At 39.1% G+C, this 16,862-nt stretch overlaps 1 protein-coding gene and 1 long non-coding RNA gene across 2 annotated transcripts in view; both read left to right on the top strand.

Moving 5' to 3' along the window:
* tp53i11b (tumor protein p53 inducible protein 11b) overlaps nucleotides 1-16,862 on the top strand; it is a 40,346-nt gene that overhangs the window by 17,610 nt on the left and 5,874 nt on the right. Inside the window, exon 2 of the mRNA XM_027008817.3 lies at nucleotides 8,552-8,689. Coding sequence (XP_026864618.2) covers nucleotides 8,561-8,689 — 129 coding nt within the window. The 5' untranslated portion in view covers nucleotides 8,552-8,560. The remainder of the gene's footprint in view (nucleotides 1-8,551; nucleotides 8,690-16,862) is intronic.
* Nucleotides 10,899-16,499, top strand: LOC145658601 (uncharacterized). Its single transcript, XR_014124235.1, has 3 exons — nucleotides 10,899-13,219; nucleotides 13,467-14,910; nucleotides 15,281-16,499. It is a non-coding gene; the product is annotated as an uncharacterized LOC145658601 (long non-coding RNA).

The raw sequence follows: 16,862 nt of genomic DNA, 5'->3' as shown, positions 1-16,862 counted from the left end.
AACTTCCTATTTACACATACACATATATGAAACCCCCTCCCAACACAACCTTACACTTGAGTGTTACTATATACTGTACAGTAATCATACAAAAGGCATATATACAAAGTTAGCATGGATGACAAGACTATTTGCAAACTCAGCAAAGGTATGAAAAAGGGGCAAACCAAACTAAATCCAAATGACACGTAAAGCAGTATTACAAAAATCACAACAAACAAACAAACAAAAAAGGAGTAAAGGGTTCAGAGCTGCAGGACCTAGAGGACTTGAAAAGAAAAGACAGAACTAAGAACACACAACATCCAAAACACAAACAGCAGAGCATAACATAAGCAAGTAGTAATGAACCAACCAGACATCGTGATAGTTTAGATGCAGAAAAAAAATAGTGGTAAAAGGTGTGGCAGTCCCAAATGATGGGAACATCAAACGAAAGCAATTTAAAAAGTTGAGAAAATATCATGGATTTAAAAAGGAAACGAAATGCGGAAGGCTAAAGCCAAGGTTGTCCCAGTAGTGACTAGTGGCTGTGTCCCTTAGCTGGTAAAATGGCTCCAGCAGATCCTTGGAATGAGATGAATCTCAGTCCAAACGAATACAGTTCTAGAAACAGTGAAAATATTGTGCTACAGCCTCAAACTCTTAGGCCTTTAATAGAAGGCCCAATTATAAAGAAAAACGATATGACCACCCACTGGAAGGGTGAGACAGGAATTATTAAACAGTTTGTTTTTCTCCTTAATGGAGATTCCACACTGTTGTCTCCATGTCTCTCACTGATCCTTTTTGTGCTGTATTATTAAGATCTTATTTAAGGAGTCTAATCTTTTTCCATGACTCTAGGAATTTTTACTGTCCCAGTGAAGAAATACAAGAGGATTCTTCTCTCATCCTTCACTCTTGCATAGTGTTTCATGGTTACCTGCTTTTGTGGTTACCTGCTAGAGTATACGCATGTTGACTTTTATTAACATAACATAAAATTCTAGTTGTTCAATAATAGACGGAAAGTTGTTTTTTTATACTCATCGGAGATAGATATACAAACTTGCAGCACATGGCTTTCTTGCACATTTGTGTATCTTCTCATTCAACTGTGGGGAAAATGGATCCACAAGCTTTGAACATTTGGTCAATAGGTACTGTCACCGTCTGAGGAGAAGTGATTTGAATTGTGACCAAAGCAATTTATCCAGGGAATAATGAAGTAGGCTGACAGGTGCAATTGTGTTTGTTCCATTAATAGACACACCAGCCCCATGCCCCATTCACCTGCATTGTGACAGCTGATACACAGCTGGTGTCCTCTTGCTTTCAGGTATGATGGCAGCCTACAAGGACTGAATTTAAGCGTTTAGTGTTGTAAATGTTTGTATTGTAAATGTTTTTGTTTATTAAATTCTGATTCTATGTTGTTGTTGTTTTGTTTTTTTTATACAATATCTTTACAAGACAAGGATATCTCAGTCGTTGTGATTCTAACCCAATATTTTTAGGTTTGGGATTATGGGATTATAGGATGACTGAGTTGATGTGTATTTTAAAGATGTACATTGCGTTGACGTACATTATTTTGTTGTTGGTCTTTTGTGCTAATGATTAACTAGGTATTTGAGAAATTACATAAATGATTAGACTAGAAGATGGAGTCATATATGTCCATATATGAGACATATTTTATAAAGGAAGGGACTCTTTCTCTAAGTGATCAGTATTTGAACCTGCTTTAATAAAACAAATGATATCTTAACCACTGAAGAGAGTTCAAAATATGGCTAAGTTTTTGACCTTTGGAGCCTTTGAGCCAGTTCAGAGCAGTTCAGTGTTTGCTGACCATTTTAGAATAATATTTAAGCTTTTTATAGCACTGTTCTATTTCAATATATGCAGTATATTGGTTATATTTGCTGTATGTTTTTTGCCATATAACATTTCTGTACTTTCCAATATATTCTTATATCAGTGTAAATGAGGCTCTGGAATCAGCTTCCTCCCAAGTTGAAATAGGTTATGTTAAATGTTCATTCATTCCTGTTGCCTTTGTAAATTCTTTGGTTGCTGTTCAATGTTAAACTGCACTCATAATGTTTGGTATATCTGAACATTGTTCCTTGCAGAAAAAAGCAAATCCAAATAATAATAACCTACTAGCAGAACATAAAAATGAACAGGGCCTCTCTTAAAGCATGAAGCCTATGTTTTATCTATGGAAAACAGAGAATATCTTATAAAAAAACATGCCTATGAATATGATAAAGCATTTTTACATTTCAGAGAAAGGGAAGAGTTAATTCTCTGGAGTGTGTTTAATAATGTGCTCTTTTTTATGATATGCAAACTAAGGGTAGTGGTAGAAAAGCAACTAAATCTTTTCAAAGGCTAAAAGTACAACCAAAAATATCAGGTACCAAAATAACAAATATTTTACTCTGGAGAACTAACAGCATCTGTTTGTTGATTTATAAAAAGCCTAAGATTAGCATGTGACTAAACATTCATAATCTTAGGGGAGCAGAGAGCATAGCAGAGCCCTGGCTCTCAGCCTCATTTTCCATTTGGAAAGTAAAGGAAACAGAAGCCAGATCTGCATCATGGTATCTCTGTGGCATCTCTATTCTGCTGTCCCAGTGCCAGCACTTGTGCCTGGCCAACATCAAGAGGAGAATCCTCCAGCTGTGCTTTTTGTCTTGTGTTTAATGAAAACTGTCACAGGCTGTTTTAATAGTTTTGTTTCTGCTGGGCTGTTGAACGTGCTTCCCCACTCCTCCAGTGCTCACGGTGCTCCAGTGGGCAACAGGAATGACGACAGCAGTAACTTGGATTAGGACAGCAAGAGCTCCCAAATGCCATGTTGTCATTACACTGACATCTAGTTTGCAACAGGTCTAGTCAAGACCTGTTACTGGCAGCTGGCTACATTCTTGCTTAACTGGCTGAAGCCCCTGATGTGCAGCCGAACATATGTCATTCATTGGCATTACTGTTTGGAAAACTAGTGATTGATTCAAGGGGAAAACTAATCATTTCAGACATGCATCATCTGAAGGTAAGGAAATGAATCAGGGAAAGGTCTCAATTGTCTTAATCAATTTTAGGGTTATAATCAAATAGCTTAAGGGATCCTATTGTTAGCAGTGTTAGTCTGAAGACAATTTCTATTGCAAAAAGCTAAAGTCCATTTGGCATTACTGGATGAGTCAGTTCACCTTTAGTGTAAATCACCTATTTTGTCACAGAATATAAACAAGTTAGTGCATTAGTACTCAAAGGTATTTTGATGAGGCTTGGTTTAAAAATAGCAATTGTTTGATTCAGACAGCATAAAAGACCGATCAAGGGTTAATGTATATACAACATGTCCACCTGGGAACTTCTTGTGACTCTTAATGTTGTTGCATTGTTGTGGTCATAAGTATTGTCTTCAGCACTGGTGACAGGCTGTTTGCTAATTCTTTTAACATTAACAAGATAAGGCAATTCAGTAATTGTAAAACAACTGCAGATAATATAACTGAATGATACCATCCCCAGAGATACTGCTCAGGCAATGGAGCAACATCTCACATATTTCTTTTCTTTGCTCTTCAGGTTTTGCCTGCAAGGAACCTATCCATTAGCCTACACATTTTAACTAGAGTATATTAAAATGACTGGGTTTAATGATTAAAAGTAAATTTGTCTGCTTGAGCCCCCCCTTATATGTGTTACAGAGAAGGACACATCAAAAAGTAGTGGATTATGTTGTTATTAACAGTCCAGGACAACACAAAGTGTAGTTTTCTTTTTGAACATTTAGTCAAAACCTGAAGAAACTGCTGTGGGAATTATAATGCAAAAGCAATTTTTGCTGCTGTAGCTCACCTGATAGAGCAAGTAGAATAAGGTCATGGGTTTGATTCCTGAGGGAGCACATATATTGTCATACTTGATAATATGTAATATAATAATATGCTCTGGAAAAGAGTATTTGTCCAATTCTAGATCCTTCCCAACTGATTGCATTGGCTTCAGAAAGTGCACTGTGTGGTAAAGCTGTGGATTTATCTGCTACATAACATGCATTAATTTAGTTTCATGCAAATTCCAAATACTTTTCATGGTAGCTGCCCTTGTTTCCCAGAGCAAATGATCATCTTTAATTTTTAGTTGTCGTACATGGTTTCAATTAGTATATCTTTCAGGGCCAAATGAACTGGTTTCCTGTGAGAGGTTCTGAGGAGGAATGCTGGTTCATTTCAGTAATGGAATTTTCCAACTAGTATTAACTAATGTGTTTAATTGTAAGTGAAGCTTGTGACTATCAAAATTGTGTTTCTTTTGTGACCATCAAAATTGTTTCTTTAGAACATAGGTGTTTTTTTCCAGTATATAGTTAATTGTGCTAATGCTAATCAGTTCAGGATTGTATAGAGCTAGCTTTCAAAGCACTACAGAAGCTTATTTGGATGCAGAAACATTTTATTTTGTAGAAGAGTCTCAGTGTGTTTAGTCAGTGTCAGTGGGCAAATTTCAGGACATGTAGCCCAAGCATCTCTGCTTGGATGTAAAAAACAAAAACAAAAAACAAAACAAAACAAACAAACCAGGAAAAACAGGGGAGAGGTGTTACACACCCACATCGACTAATTATGAAGTGTGTGAAGTCCTAAGTGTGTAGTGTTGTCCTTATCAATTAGAATAATAGCTTTTTATTAATTTGTTCATATGTTCAATTATGCATTGTAATTAAGCATGATGACTCATATAGTGCATATATATTTCCTAACATTTTTTTCTTTTTCTTGACCAACCACTTTCATGACTCATTTTCATTATGAACTGTAATTAAAAGCCTCATAGATTCTAATACCTGCTATTGGTGCTTTGATGTAGTCGAAACACATAAAATCATGAACTAAACAGAACTGTTTACATAACTTATTAATGCCTGTTTTTTTTAGTATGCGCTGTTATTATTTCTAAACACAGTATGATAAGGAATTTTGAAACATATGTCCTTTACTTATGTTTATGTTTACCACTGGTATGTACTTCAATACTGACCATGCTGAATATGCAAGAGTGAACAGCCTACTAATAGGTGGGTACAGAGAATTCAACCCTTGTCACTGTGTGTTGTTAGTTTGAGGTTACATGTCATGTCATCTGTGGCTGGTGAGTCTGAGGGGTTACAGTCTATCTGAGAACGATAACCAAGACAATGCCCTCAGGCCAGCTCTGAACACTTGTGTGGAAGAACTTTTTCAGTTCTTCTGTTCATGGATTTCCTGCCATTAGGTTTCCTGCATCTGCAGCCAATTATTAATAATTGATGCAATTTGTCTGTTTTTGTTATCAGAACACCTCAGTGTAAAGACTGAGTCTTTGAATATTTCTCAGTGGGTCTGTGGGCTGGACTGAGGTTATTTGGCCTGAGGTTCTATGATGGGAAAACAAATCTCTCATTCTTTGAACAGATCAAAGAAATTCAGATAGCCTGACCTTCATATTTTCTTTTTCAGTGACATTGAGTTCCTAATGACACTTTTCAATGACCAGACATATCCCAACAGTGAAATTGTAATAATGAGTGGTCAATTAAGTGTCCTTAAAAGCATCATTTACAACTACTAGTATGATAACAAGGGAAGAGAGCATCATCCACAGGAAAGGAGCATCACCAAGGAATATACTTTGAATAATGAGAGACTGTCAGATGTAGTCTGGGGTTGCTAGGCAACTGCATCAGCATCACACCAGCAGGCGAGAAACAGATTGGTGCTATGCTGTTGAATAGGCATCCGAATGGCTGTGGAATGCGATTTTGCAGCACATTGATTGAAGCATACCCGTATTGGATCTCTCACATCTGTGATAACTTGGTTACACAGAGGCTGTGAAGCACAGCTGGAAATGTGGCCCTGCATGGCTTAGTGGAGTGAATTATGAGTGACACCATCACTAATGCTGTATGATGAGCATCTGTGGGTTAACTGATGTGGGCTTAGTGTATCATAGGTGAAGGATTCCTTTGAGCCTGGTTCCTCTTCAGAGCAAGCCAGCTGTCTGACACAGCCATCTGTTAATGACACTTGAGTAAAAGCTCAAGGGGACAGGCATTAGTGGTCAAGTACTGGCTATATGTTTTTGCAGAATAACTTATTGAATTGATAATCTAATAAATTAATTTAAAATGATACATAAGATTATAAGTAATTTGCACCTTACACATGTTTTCTATCAACACTGATGGCATACATTTCCCAATTATATATTTTATTTCTCTACACTTGACAACATATCTGGCAAATAGAAATTCCTCATATGCTGTAATAAGTAAAAGTATGTGGACAGCTGATCAGCACACGTGTATGAGCTTGTAGGACATCACTTTGTTCACAAGGGCAGAGTCATGCAAGAACAGGAAAGGGCCTTTCCCAATCTATTTACAAGATGCTTTAGCAGTCTGCTGCTCCATTATGTGAATTTCCATTGTCTACTGCTTCGTCGCTCAACTGTTGTTGCTCCTTGACATTTTAGAGTAGCAGTTACAGATGACCATGGAGGATCTAGCTGGGGAGAAATTTCATAAATCTGAAAATCTCATAAATCTGAATACAGATCATTTTTTGTTTGAATTTGCAAGCAGTTCCCTGGGTTTAGCAAACATGGTTTAGTTTAATTTTTATTTTCTTCATTTATTTTGCCTTACAAGGTGGGGTGGTATTTATGTGATCTGAGGTGAGCACAGAGGAACAGTCAGTGGTATGGTGTGTTGTATAAGGTATTTCCACTTTGTTTGTATGCTTGCTTATGTGGGAGGGAGTTCCTTATAATGCCACTGAAGGTCTTGAAAGACAGAAAGGAAGTGTCTTTCTAATTATACAGCATAGAGCTTTATCAAAGGAGGGCTGAGAGAAAGAACAGCCACAAGTGGATGAGCAAAGGAAGAACTAACTATAATTTGCAGAGTGGCCTTACAGCAAATTAGGCTGGTTTTTAAGTTGTTCTTGAAAAGTACACAGAATAATTAAATGGGGAATGATTAGAAATGTGGTGCCATCACTTATTTCTGTTTAAAAAACAACAACAACAACAATAACCCCCCCCCCCCAAAAAAAAAAACAAAAACAAACCCATCTAGAGTTATTGCTCCAGCAGGGATGAATTAGACTACATTTTATCTTGATTTTAGCTAAATCAGCATGCAGTCTGTCTTCCCATTTTTAAAGAGGGAGCCTGTATTATTATTATTTTTTATTTTTTATTTTATTTTTTTTTTAAATGGGAAGAGGCGGTGCATTTTTTAACTGACTGTTTGCCAGGTTATAGGCAAGAAACCTTAAATATGTGTCAGTTTTCCAGATCACAACCTCCACAATCAACAATGGCTTTAGACTCCTCATCATGTTCTTTTCTAGGACGACTGAGTAAACAGCTGTTTGACGCTTTCGAGCATGTAATAGCCTGGCTTTCTCGTTGGCAGTACAGCCTGGATAAGCTATAAGCTTGTGAGGTGCAATTTTCATTCTCTTCAGCTTTTACACCTCCTTGGCAAGTCTTGCCACAGAGGCAAAGACACTCAAAATGACATTTTTATTTAATGATGCCAGGTTCAAGGATACTGTCTATTGTCACAAGGTGGTGGGAAGTCCAGTTACCAGTACTTGTTTTACTTTGTGCTAAAATATTTACTTCACATGGGTCTGACACAGCCACATTATGGTGATTATGGCAATGGTAGCTCAGTGGTTAAGGTACTTGACTTGTTATTGGATTGGTTGCTGGTTCATGCCCCACCACTGCCAAGTTGCTGCTGTTTGGCCCCCGAACAAGGCCTTTAACCCTTAGTTGCTCAAGTTGTACTCAGTCATAATTATAAGTCACTTTTGATAAAAGCATCAGATAAATGCCATAAATGTAAATGTACTGTGGTACTGTACCTACATGTGTATGCAGAAATACAGCCATAGATAGTAGGTAGGTAGTCTGTAGTGCTACTCTGTGGTAGGAATTCAGAAAATGTGTCTTGCCTCACATTTCCTCCAGGCATTAGGGCATCAAATCTTGCCTCCTCTCCTTTATTGATTTTGGACATGGTACTTCTGTTTCCCCATGATGAGAAGAGACCAGCAGACTGCTCTGGTGCAGAACACCTTTGGACGTGCAGAGAAAGGCAATCCCTATATGAGCATTAGAGATGGAAGACAGTACTGTGGGGTTCTCAACTAAATCTGCCTGCAAGCTTTGGAAGAGCAGGAAGAAATACATGATGTGGAATTTGTGTAGTTTTGGCTGTATGGAGTAGTTCATTTTGCTTACTTATTTAAGTAATGGAAGGTTTGCAGTTGCAGTTACTGATGAGTTATTGTGGTGTAAACCCTGGAATGCATTAGTGTCATAAACATACTGGCATGTTTACTATGCTTTATGCTGTGTTTCATGCCAGGCTGTGTGCAGCGTAGTGGAATTCTTATTGTTTAAGAATTTATAATTATTTTTTCAAATCTCACTTTAACACTATACAAATCACACTCCTCCCCTTTCTTTCTACCCTTGCCCCATCCAGAGTTTCAGCATGACTGCCAAACCTCATCCACCGCTGATGAAGAAGCACAGCCAGACTGATCTAGTTAGCCGACTGAAGACCCGCAAGATACTAGGAGTTGGTGGAGAGGATGACGATGGGGAGGTGCACAGGTCAAAGGTCGGCATTTTTTTTGTGTTTTTGCTGTACAGCTAGAAGTCACTGTGTCACACCTTGCACTCCCTAATAACATCCTCCTGGAACAGACACTGGTGCAGTTACTCATTAGACTTTGAAACATGAGGTTTGCCACCGATTTAAAGCACTCATTTATACTCTCTTAAATTTATACTCAGCTAAAATATTTAGGGTTTTTTTTCAACAGCACTTCAGCATTTTTTTCACAGCACATTTATATCATATTAAAGTGCAAATTGATGAGCACTTGTCACTGCACCAGAACCCAGAAACTTAGAATGAGAATGAGAAATCACCTTTAATAATTTCTCACTTCAAAGTTATATATACTCTGTGTGTGTGTGTGTGTGTGTGTGTGTGTGTGTGTGTGTGTGTGTGTGTGTGTGTGTGTGTGTCTGTCTAAATTATAACAAGCTAAGATTCTGTGGGACTTCTAGATACAGATGGACATGGTAGTGATGGACAAACCTCAGAAGAGGGCCATAGTGATGGATGTAGCAATCCAAAGTGATTAGCAACATCAAAAACAAGGAACACGAGAAGCTTGAGAAATACCCAGGGCTGAAAGAAGAGCTAGAAAAGATGTGGCAGGTGAAGGCAACAGTGGTTCCAGTGGTAATCAGAGCACTAGCAGCTGTGACCCACGTACTGGGAGAGTGGTTCTAGCAGATCCCAGGATCAACATATGGGATGTCCATCCATAAGAATGCAATCCTAGGAACAGCTAAGATACTTTACAGGACCCTCAAGCTCCCAAGCCTTTGCAAAAACAGAAAACAAATCACAATCACTAATAGTACATGTAACAAGACAAAATGTTGTAAGTGCTAAACAGGACTCTATACATACATAAGGTTAAATACCGACAAAGGCTAACAACTAAACAGGACCTTAAATACATATGCTAACAAGTGAGATAACAAGGCGCAGGTGTGACACATGGGAAAGATGTGGCAACAAAGACTCTATCTATCTATCTATCTATCTATCTATCTATCTATCTATCTATCTATCTATCTATCTATCTATCTATCTATCTATCTATCTATCTATCTATCTATCTACAAGCATGTATGATGTTTTTGTCTTGTCTGTTGGAGATTAGTGGAGGATCCTTAAAAAAGGATGTGATCATTAATGACATCTCTTTTTGCATTGCCAGTTGTTGCTATGGCAGTAATTAAATTAGGAAACTCAAAGAAAAAGAACTGATCTACACTCCTGGAAATTTAGAACCCCATGGGATGAACGTTATGATTTAAACATCTACTTTATCTACTTCAAATATAAACTGTTTCCTCTTACAAATTCTGAAGCACTTTGCCCAGCTCATAAAGGAGCTCTGTCTGAATGATCCTGTTTCTCTGGAACCTTGTATAGTTCATTACAATTTTGTCTATCTCTACATCTTTTACTATTTTACTACAGTACACTGCAGTTACTCACCTAGAATATTCAAAGATATATACAGCCCCTAGTACTCAGATTACTATGGGTGCTATGATTACTCCAGAAATCTTCTACATCTTTTCTAGCTATGTATATATTTCTGGTGCACTTAATGCTTATTAATTTAGCTACCATAAAACATTAACGTTAAATGAGACACTTGTGACATGCTACATGTTGTTAAGTGTCAGCCATAAGTAAAAAGGTCAAGGATTTCTGGGCAAATCTTTTGGAAAGATCTCTAATTATTTAGAATGACCAATTCATTATGAAGGACAATTAATAAATAATGGGTAAAATAATAAAGTGATAATTAATAAAGGGGCAATTCTGATATAGAAGGAACAATAGAGCTATAACCTAGTTTGTATGTATAAAGGTCTAGAAATGTAAGTCTAAGTGCTTACATTTGGTCCTACATTTTTTCCTGGTATATGTTATTCTAGTTATACTCTGCTTTCTATGACTCATACAAAGCTATTATGTAGATCCTGTGATGTTGTATCCCCCCCCCTACCACCACACACACACACACACACACACACACACACACACACACACTTACTTAAAAAAAAAAAGTACAATTGTAACTAAAGATTGTAACTTACTTTAACTCTATTGAGCTAGACCAAGTGAAATACTGGCTTTTCCTTGCCATGAGCTCAGACATGCCTGTTTCAGCCATCACCCTTTCCTTTCTTGCTGGAGAAAGACTCGGGGGGGGGGGGGGGGGGGTGGAAAATGTGTTTTCTCTGAGTGGGCACATTGATCCTCTAATACATGTGAGTTTCATTTATGAACTGAAAATTTTGGATTCTGTAGGGGTTTAATGGAGGCCTTGTCATGAAGATTTATGCTGCTTTACACTTTGTGCTTCAGGATCCTTTTAGTATAACATATTAAGCATTTCTTTGCCTTCCCTCTATCACTGTAAATATTTATTATTCAGTTCCACCACTGTAAATATTTATTATTCAGTTCCACCTGAATAATAAAGCATGCAGCAGCATTACAGGTTTGAACAAAAAGTCTAAACAGCATGATCTCACAATATGCGTTTTCCTCCATTGTTTTCCACCCTCCTCACGTATGAACGCTTCCAATCGTAAAAGGCTTTGTCCCTGCATGTTTGCGCCAGTGTGTGATGGATGAGCAGGTTGGCAATTAAGCACGCCTCATTGTTCCCTCCAAAACAGCTTTTTTTTAAATTCCTGCCTTCTCCTGCCTCCAATCTCCCCTCTCGCCCTCCCTGATACCCTGTCAAATTTGCCCCCTCCCGGTAGTGAGGCTACCTCAGCTAAATTTACACCTCTCTTTTTAGGTGTGCCATCCTCCCCTAAATCTGCCTCTTTGTCTGTAGGTCTGCCTCACCATGCTAAATTTGTAGAGATCTCTGTAGAGGTCTGCCTCATTCATTCTACTAAATTTGTGTGTCATTTGTGCTATGAGCTCAGCTTCTGTTCCTGTGAACAACAGCTCGCCTAAATACTGAGTCAGTAACATAAGCACAATTGCCAGAGGCAAAATTTGGGAGCAGAACACGCCACACACACACACCACACATGCACACTTTATGGATTAAACATTGATTTTGAACAGATAGAGCTAAAACTTAATTAAACTCACATCCTCGCAAATGAGAACCCAGATACCAAGATTATTGTGAAAGCAGGAGAGGAAAATGAAGAGAAAATCTTCACATTTCCCCCATGATGCATTTCTCTCTAATCTCTCCATTTCCTCTTGTAATGAACACACCTTCTTTAATGTCAGAGATCTCTGAGAATGCTGAAGACAGTAAATAGTCACCGGGTATTAACTTGTTAATGTCTGGCCTTTTCCATGGAGGTTCATTCTGAGAGCTGGAGTAGTCTGTAAGACATAGTCCCTGCAGATGGTTACACTAGCAGACAACTGGGCTTGAAGACTGAAATAATAGTCATATGTTGTTTGTGAGGATTCACTGCTCTCTGCAAAGGCCCACTCTTGTTTTGTAAGATAATGGGGACAGTGTATAAACAGAATGCACACTTCCTGTCAAAGGTTTGAGTTCACACTATTTAAATTATGTAGACATGTCTACAGTTTCATTTAAATGCTGAAACTAAAAAGGAGTCTGCATATAATAAAATCCCCAAATTTATGGAAAAAGACTTTCCAACAATTGCATTGAAACTTTTTACCAGTAGTGTAAAGTGATATTTGGCCCATTCTGTCATTAGAGTAGGTGTTTAAGAGGCATGAAATTGGCTATAGTCATAGAATTTACTATTTATCATGTTGTATTTCATGTTATTGTTTTCTCTTGTTTTATAGCCCTAAACAGGATGTTTATAGAGAAGAAATACATGAGATTTGCTTAGCTTGTTGTTATCACCAACTTTACTAACTTTATAATGTCCAGAAACCAGTATTCAATTTACTTTATTCTGGTTGAAAATGTATATACATAGGCTAGGAATTGTAATATTTCCTGCTTCAAGTATATATATCTGAATCCTAACAAGACCCTTGCAAGACAGAGCTCTTGAATATTCATGATGAAACGTGTCCATGCCATGAATTAGTTATCTGTACAGAGAACTCCCATCTGTACAGAGAACTCCCATCTGCACAGAGAACTCCCATCTGTACAAGTCTTGGACAACCAGCAATCTTTGCTCGTGTTCTTAACATGACCTGGACATGCAGGATTCTAATTACATCAGGAGAATTTGGCCATTTATTCTGAGGGAATTCTATTACATTCAGTTGCTTGTTCTAACCCTTCTCATCTCAAGACTGGATTTTTGCAACTCACTTTTGGCCATTAATCCTATACATTCCACTAGACTTTTACATTTGATCCAGAATGGAGTTGCACAACAGTCTGATCAAGAATGAAGCTGCACAGCAATCTCTCCAAATTCTCCCATATCACTCTACTGCTGTGTTATGTTCAGTCATGTTATGTAGTCGCCAGAATCAGATTTACAAAAAGAAAAATGGACCAGCCAACACCTACCTTAAAGAACTGGTCACACCACACTCTGTACTGCTCATCTGGAACCACTACGTGTCAAGGTACGGCCCCTCCTTATTTCCTTGTGTGTGTGTGTGTGTGTTCGTCTGTATGCCCCCCCCCCCCCCCCCCCCCCGTTGTGTATTGTTAGTATGCATGTGTATGAGTCTTGTGTTTGAGTGCGAATTTTGTCCGTGTTTGACTCTGATAGACTGCGAGCTACGTCGTCATTGTGGTGTGTATTAATAAACATATGTTCTGTATTCCACAACTTATCCCTGCATCCTGCTCTGCCTCCTCATGTTACAGACCGCCTAAGGATGCCAGGGAAGAGGAGCAAGAAGACGAAGAAGGGGAAGAAAGCGCGTAATCATTCCTCCCCAGCCCTTACTGAGAACCCCCCGCCCCCCCCCCCCCCATAGTCTTAGACACTCTCCATACTGGGACAACAGGAGAGAGTGCTCCTGGAAACTTTGGGGGGGACCCTGTGTATTGCACAGGACAGACCCTCAACATACTACCGGAACTGGTACGAATACGACCAGTATCCAGGTACGGACTCCGCAGGGTCCTTTTATCTGTATGAGGACTACCGAGAGGGTTATGAAGATTATGGAACGACTGGGGAGTACAACGACGTTAGTCTGCAGTCGGCCTCCGAGTCCGATCGTGAGGAGGACCCATCAGTGGAGGTTGAGCTCTATTAGCGACACTGCAGACTCCGAGAGCGACGAGCCTCCAGCACCCAAGGCGTGCCACTCTGGAGCAAGCAAGCTGCCCCAGGTGACTTTCAAATAAGCGTCGTTGTCGTCTGAGGAAGACACTCCTCCCCCTAAAGCAAATAGCCCCAGAGCACATGTGCCTACGCTTAAGCCTCGTAGAGGCAAGAAGGCAGCAGCACCAGTGCCTGCCCAAAAAATAGGCAAAACAGCTGGTGCGCTTCCCGAGACGCCTGTGCCAAAGCCTGAGCAGCTGCCACCCAAGCCGGCGAAGGACAATTCCGCTCCAGCTAGTCAGACTCCAACCCAGCCGACAAGTGGGGGACAGGCTGGGGCTCCTTCTAGCTTCCCCGGACTTATTCAAAACTCTTTGTCTAATTATATTCATGTACCTGTCCCGGTCACTGTGCCAGTCTCAGTCACACTTAAAATGTCCGACACTCTTTGTGTCTGTGTCTGTACCTGTCAGTATGTCCATCCCTGTGTCTGTTGTCGTCCTCGTCCCTGTCTCCCTACCCTCTGTCTTGCTCGCGCTGGCCCATGTCGGGACGCTCAGTCTGATAGGCTGGTGCGCCAGGAGTCACGTTGTTGCGGAGGGGCTCTGTCCTGGTACGGCCCCTCCTCCCAAATGTCTCTGTGTGTGTCTGTGTGTCTGTATTGCCATGCACCCCCCTTGTGTTTCACACCTGCTTCTCATTATGTATCATTAGTATGCATGTATATGAGTCTCATGTTTGATTGTGACTGTTGTATGTGTTTGACCCTGATAGCCTGCGAGCTACGTTGTCATTGTGGTGTGTATTAATAAACATATGTTCTGTGTTCTGCAACTCGTCCCCGCATCCTGCTCTGCCTCCTCACGTTACACTGCTCGTCAAAGGACAGGGAAATAAGCCTAAAGAATCTTCTCTGTACAATCACCCAAGTGGTGGAATGAATGTCTGTCACCTACCTGTATGATGGAGTCCCATGCTGTGGTAGACCAAAGGCCTACCACTTCAAAAGGCACTTGAACAACCCATAGGCACTTAAAGGTAGCTACTTGACTGATCACTAATCCTGCACTTAGTATTCATTAAAAAAACCTTGTTCATTGTGCAATGTTCTGTCCTGTATGTTGGATACAAGTGTCTGTTAAATACAGTAAATATAATTTAAATGTAAAAGCAAGTAGCTATTGAGCAGTAGTCAAAGTTTTGCCAACAAATTTTAAAAATATAGATATTTAAAAAATTTTCTCTGGCTATTTCTTGATATGTATTCTCTAGACATGTGTCTTTATGATGATCTCTATCTAGCTACGGAGGTCAAAGCCAGCAGTAATCAACACCCTTTTGTAAGGGTAATTCAGTCATGTTCTCTTGTATTGTTTTAAACAATGAGCCTTCGCTTTATTTTTTTCAGCAATGACTCTCTTCCGCTTCTTAAGACCAGCGCACAGTCCACTTCCTGCCAGTTCCTTCTTCTCCTACTGATATCTAAGTATAAATGGTGTTTATGCTCATTTGTGCTTTGATACTCCTACTAAGGTCTTTGTTTAACTGGTATAACTGGTGTATGCTTGGCAAGTAGAGGGGCATCATGGTAGTAAATTAAGTGTTAAATACTTGTAATTAATTTTTTTTAGGCACAAAAATGCTCATAGTGAAAGCTTTGTTTAGTTTTTACACATCATTTTGAGCATTTGAACTTCTAACCATTATCCAGCTGAATTTGTTTAATTAACACCTACTGTATTTCAACAGCTGTGGAGACATCCTCTTTTATTGTTGCTTTAAGTTTGCTCAGTACTTTGCGCAAAGTAAGAAGACTTCTCCCCTCCCATACAAGTCACAGCATACTGTTATGCATTATTGCTGCCAGACAGAACTGAAGAGCATGTGCATAGTGTAACATTACCTACGCCATTCTGTCATCCACTTGACTGACTTCTAATGTAATGCATGTGAGAAGGTGAGAAGGCCTCTCAACATCAACACCACCTGTCGGGCCGATAAGACTCCCACCTGTTAAACCTCAATCCCAATTTTAGTGTGACGCACTGAACAGCTCTTTAAGTGGGTACACCCTTGCAGGAGAATGTTTATAGTACAGTAACTCCATTTTTGTGCATCCTCATGCATAAAATAGATTTTCCCTGGTTGTGTTGGCATTGTCAATCATAAAGCAATGTTAGGCTTTTTTGCTTTTTTTTTTTTTTTTGGCTGCTGTTTTTCTCTCTTGCCTCCGCATCCTTTAATTACTTTTTAAGCAAAATCCCCTTCCTATGATTGAAGCATATGCTCTAGAAGAACTAGGTTATATTCTGTTTTTGAGTGCATCTGTGAGCATGCCTGTGTGTACGCATGTGTGTGAATGCACATACAGCTGGAATCTAGTAATTATTCTTTTGTGCATATGTGGTTTTTAATTTAGCTGTTTGGTGTAATGGTGTAATATGATTCAAATATCATCTATTTATATTTGATAGTGCAGTTGATTTTTTTTAGTGTGTGTTTGTGTACATATTATTGTGTGTATTGTGTTTTTACTCAATCTTACAGTAGTACTTGTGGAAAAATTATCTGACAACACCCCCCACCCTCAATCCCCTCTTTTTATTTATGACTTAGGACAGAATACACTGCTGCGGTCAATAACTACATATTTCACTGCCAGTTCTATTGTGTATGACTATGTATGTGACAAATAAACTTTGAACTTTCCATCTACCTGCTGAGCACAGAGAGGAGACCAGTCTCCTTCTTCACATTAGTGAATACTAGTCATTTGACTAACATGTGATCAAAGAGGCACTCTGAGATACAAGGAGTAGTTTTTCTATCATTGGTAGGCTAAAACGTCCACTTACAAAGAGCTAGGTGATATGGAGAGGGTGCACTTCAGTCTCTAACATCTCTGTTATATAATAAACATGGCTATTGTGCAATATCAAATAGGAAAGAAAACTACTGCACTTGATCAGTTATGACCTGTTTGCCCAATT

Source organism: Electrophorus electricus, chromosome 6 (genome assembly GCF_041902795.1).
Source record: "Electrophorus electricus isolate QZ-2024a chromosome 6, ASM4190279v1, whole genome shotgun sequence".
Lineage (NCBI taxonomy): Eukaryota > Metazoa > Chordata > Actinopteri > Gymnotiformes > Gymnotidae > Electrophorus > Electrophorus electricus.
The sequence above is the reverse complement of the archived record's forward strand: the minus strand, read 5'-3'. Positions and strand labels throughout refer to the sequence as shown.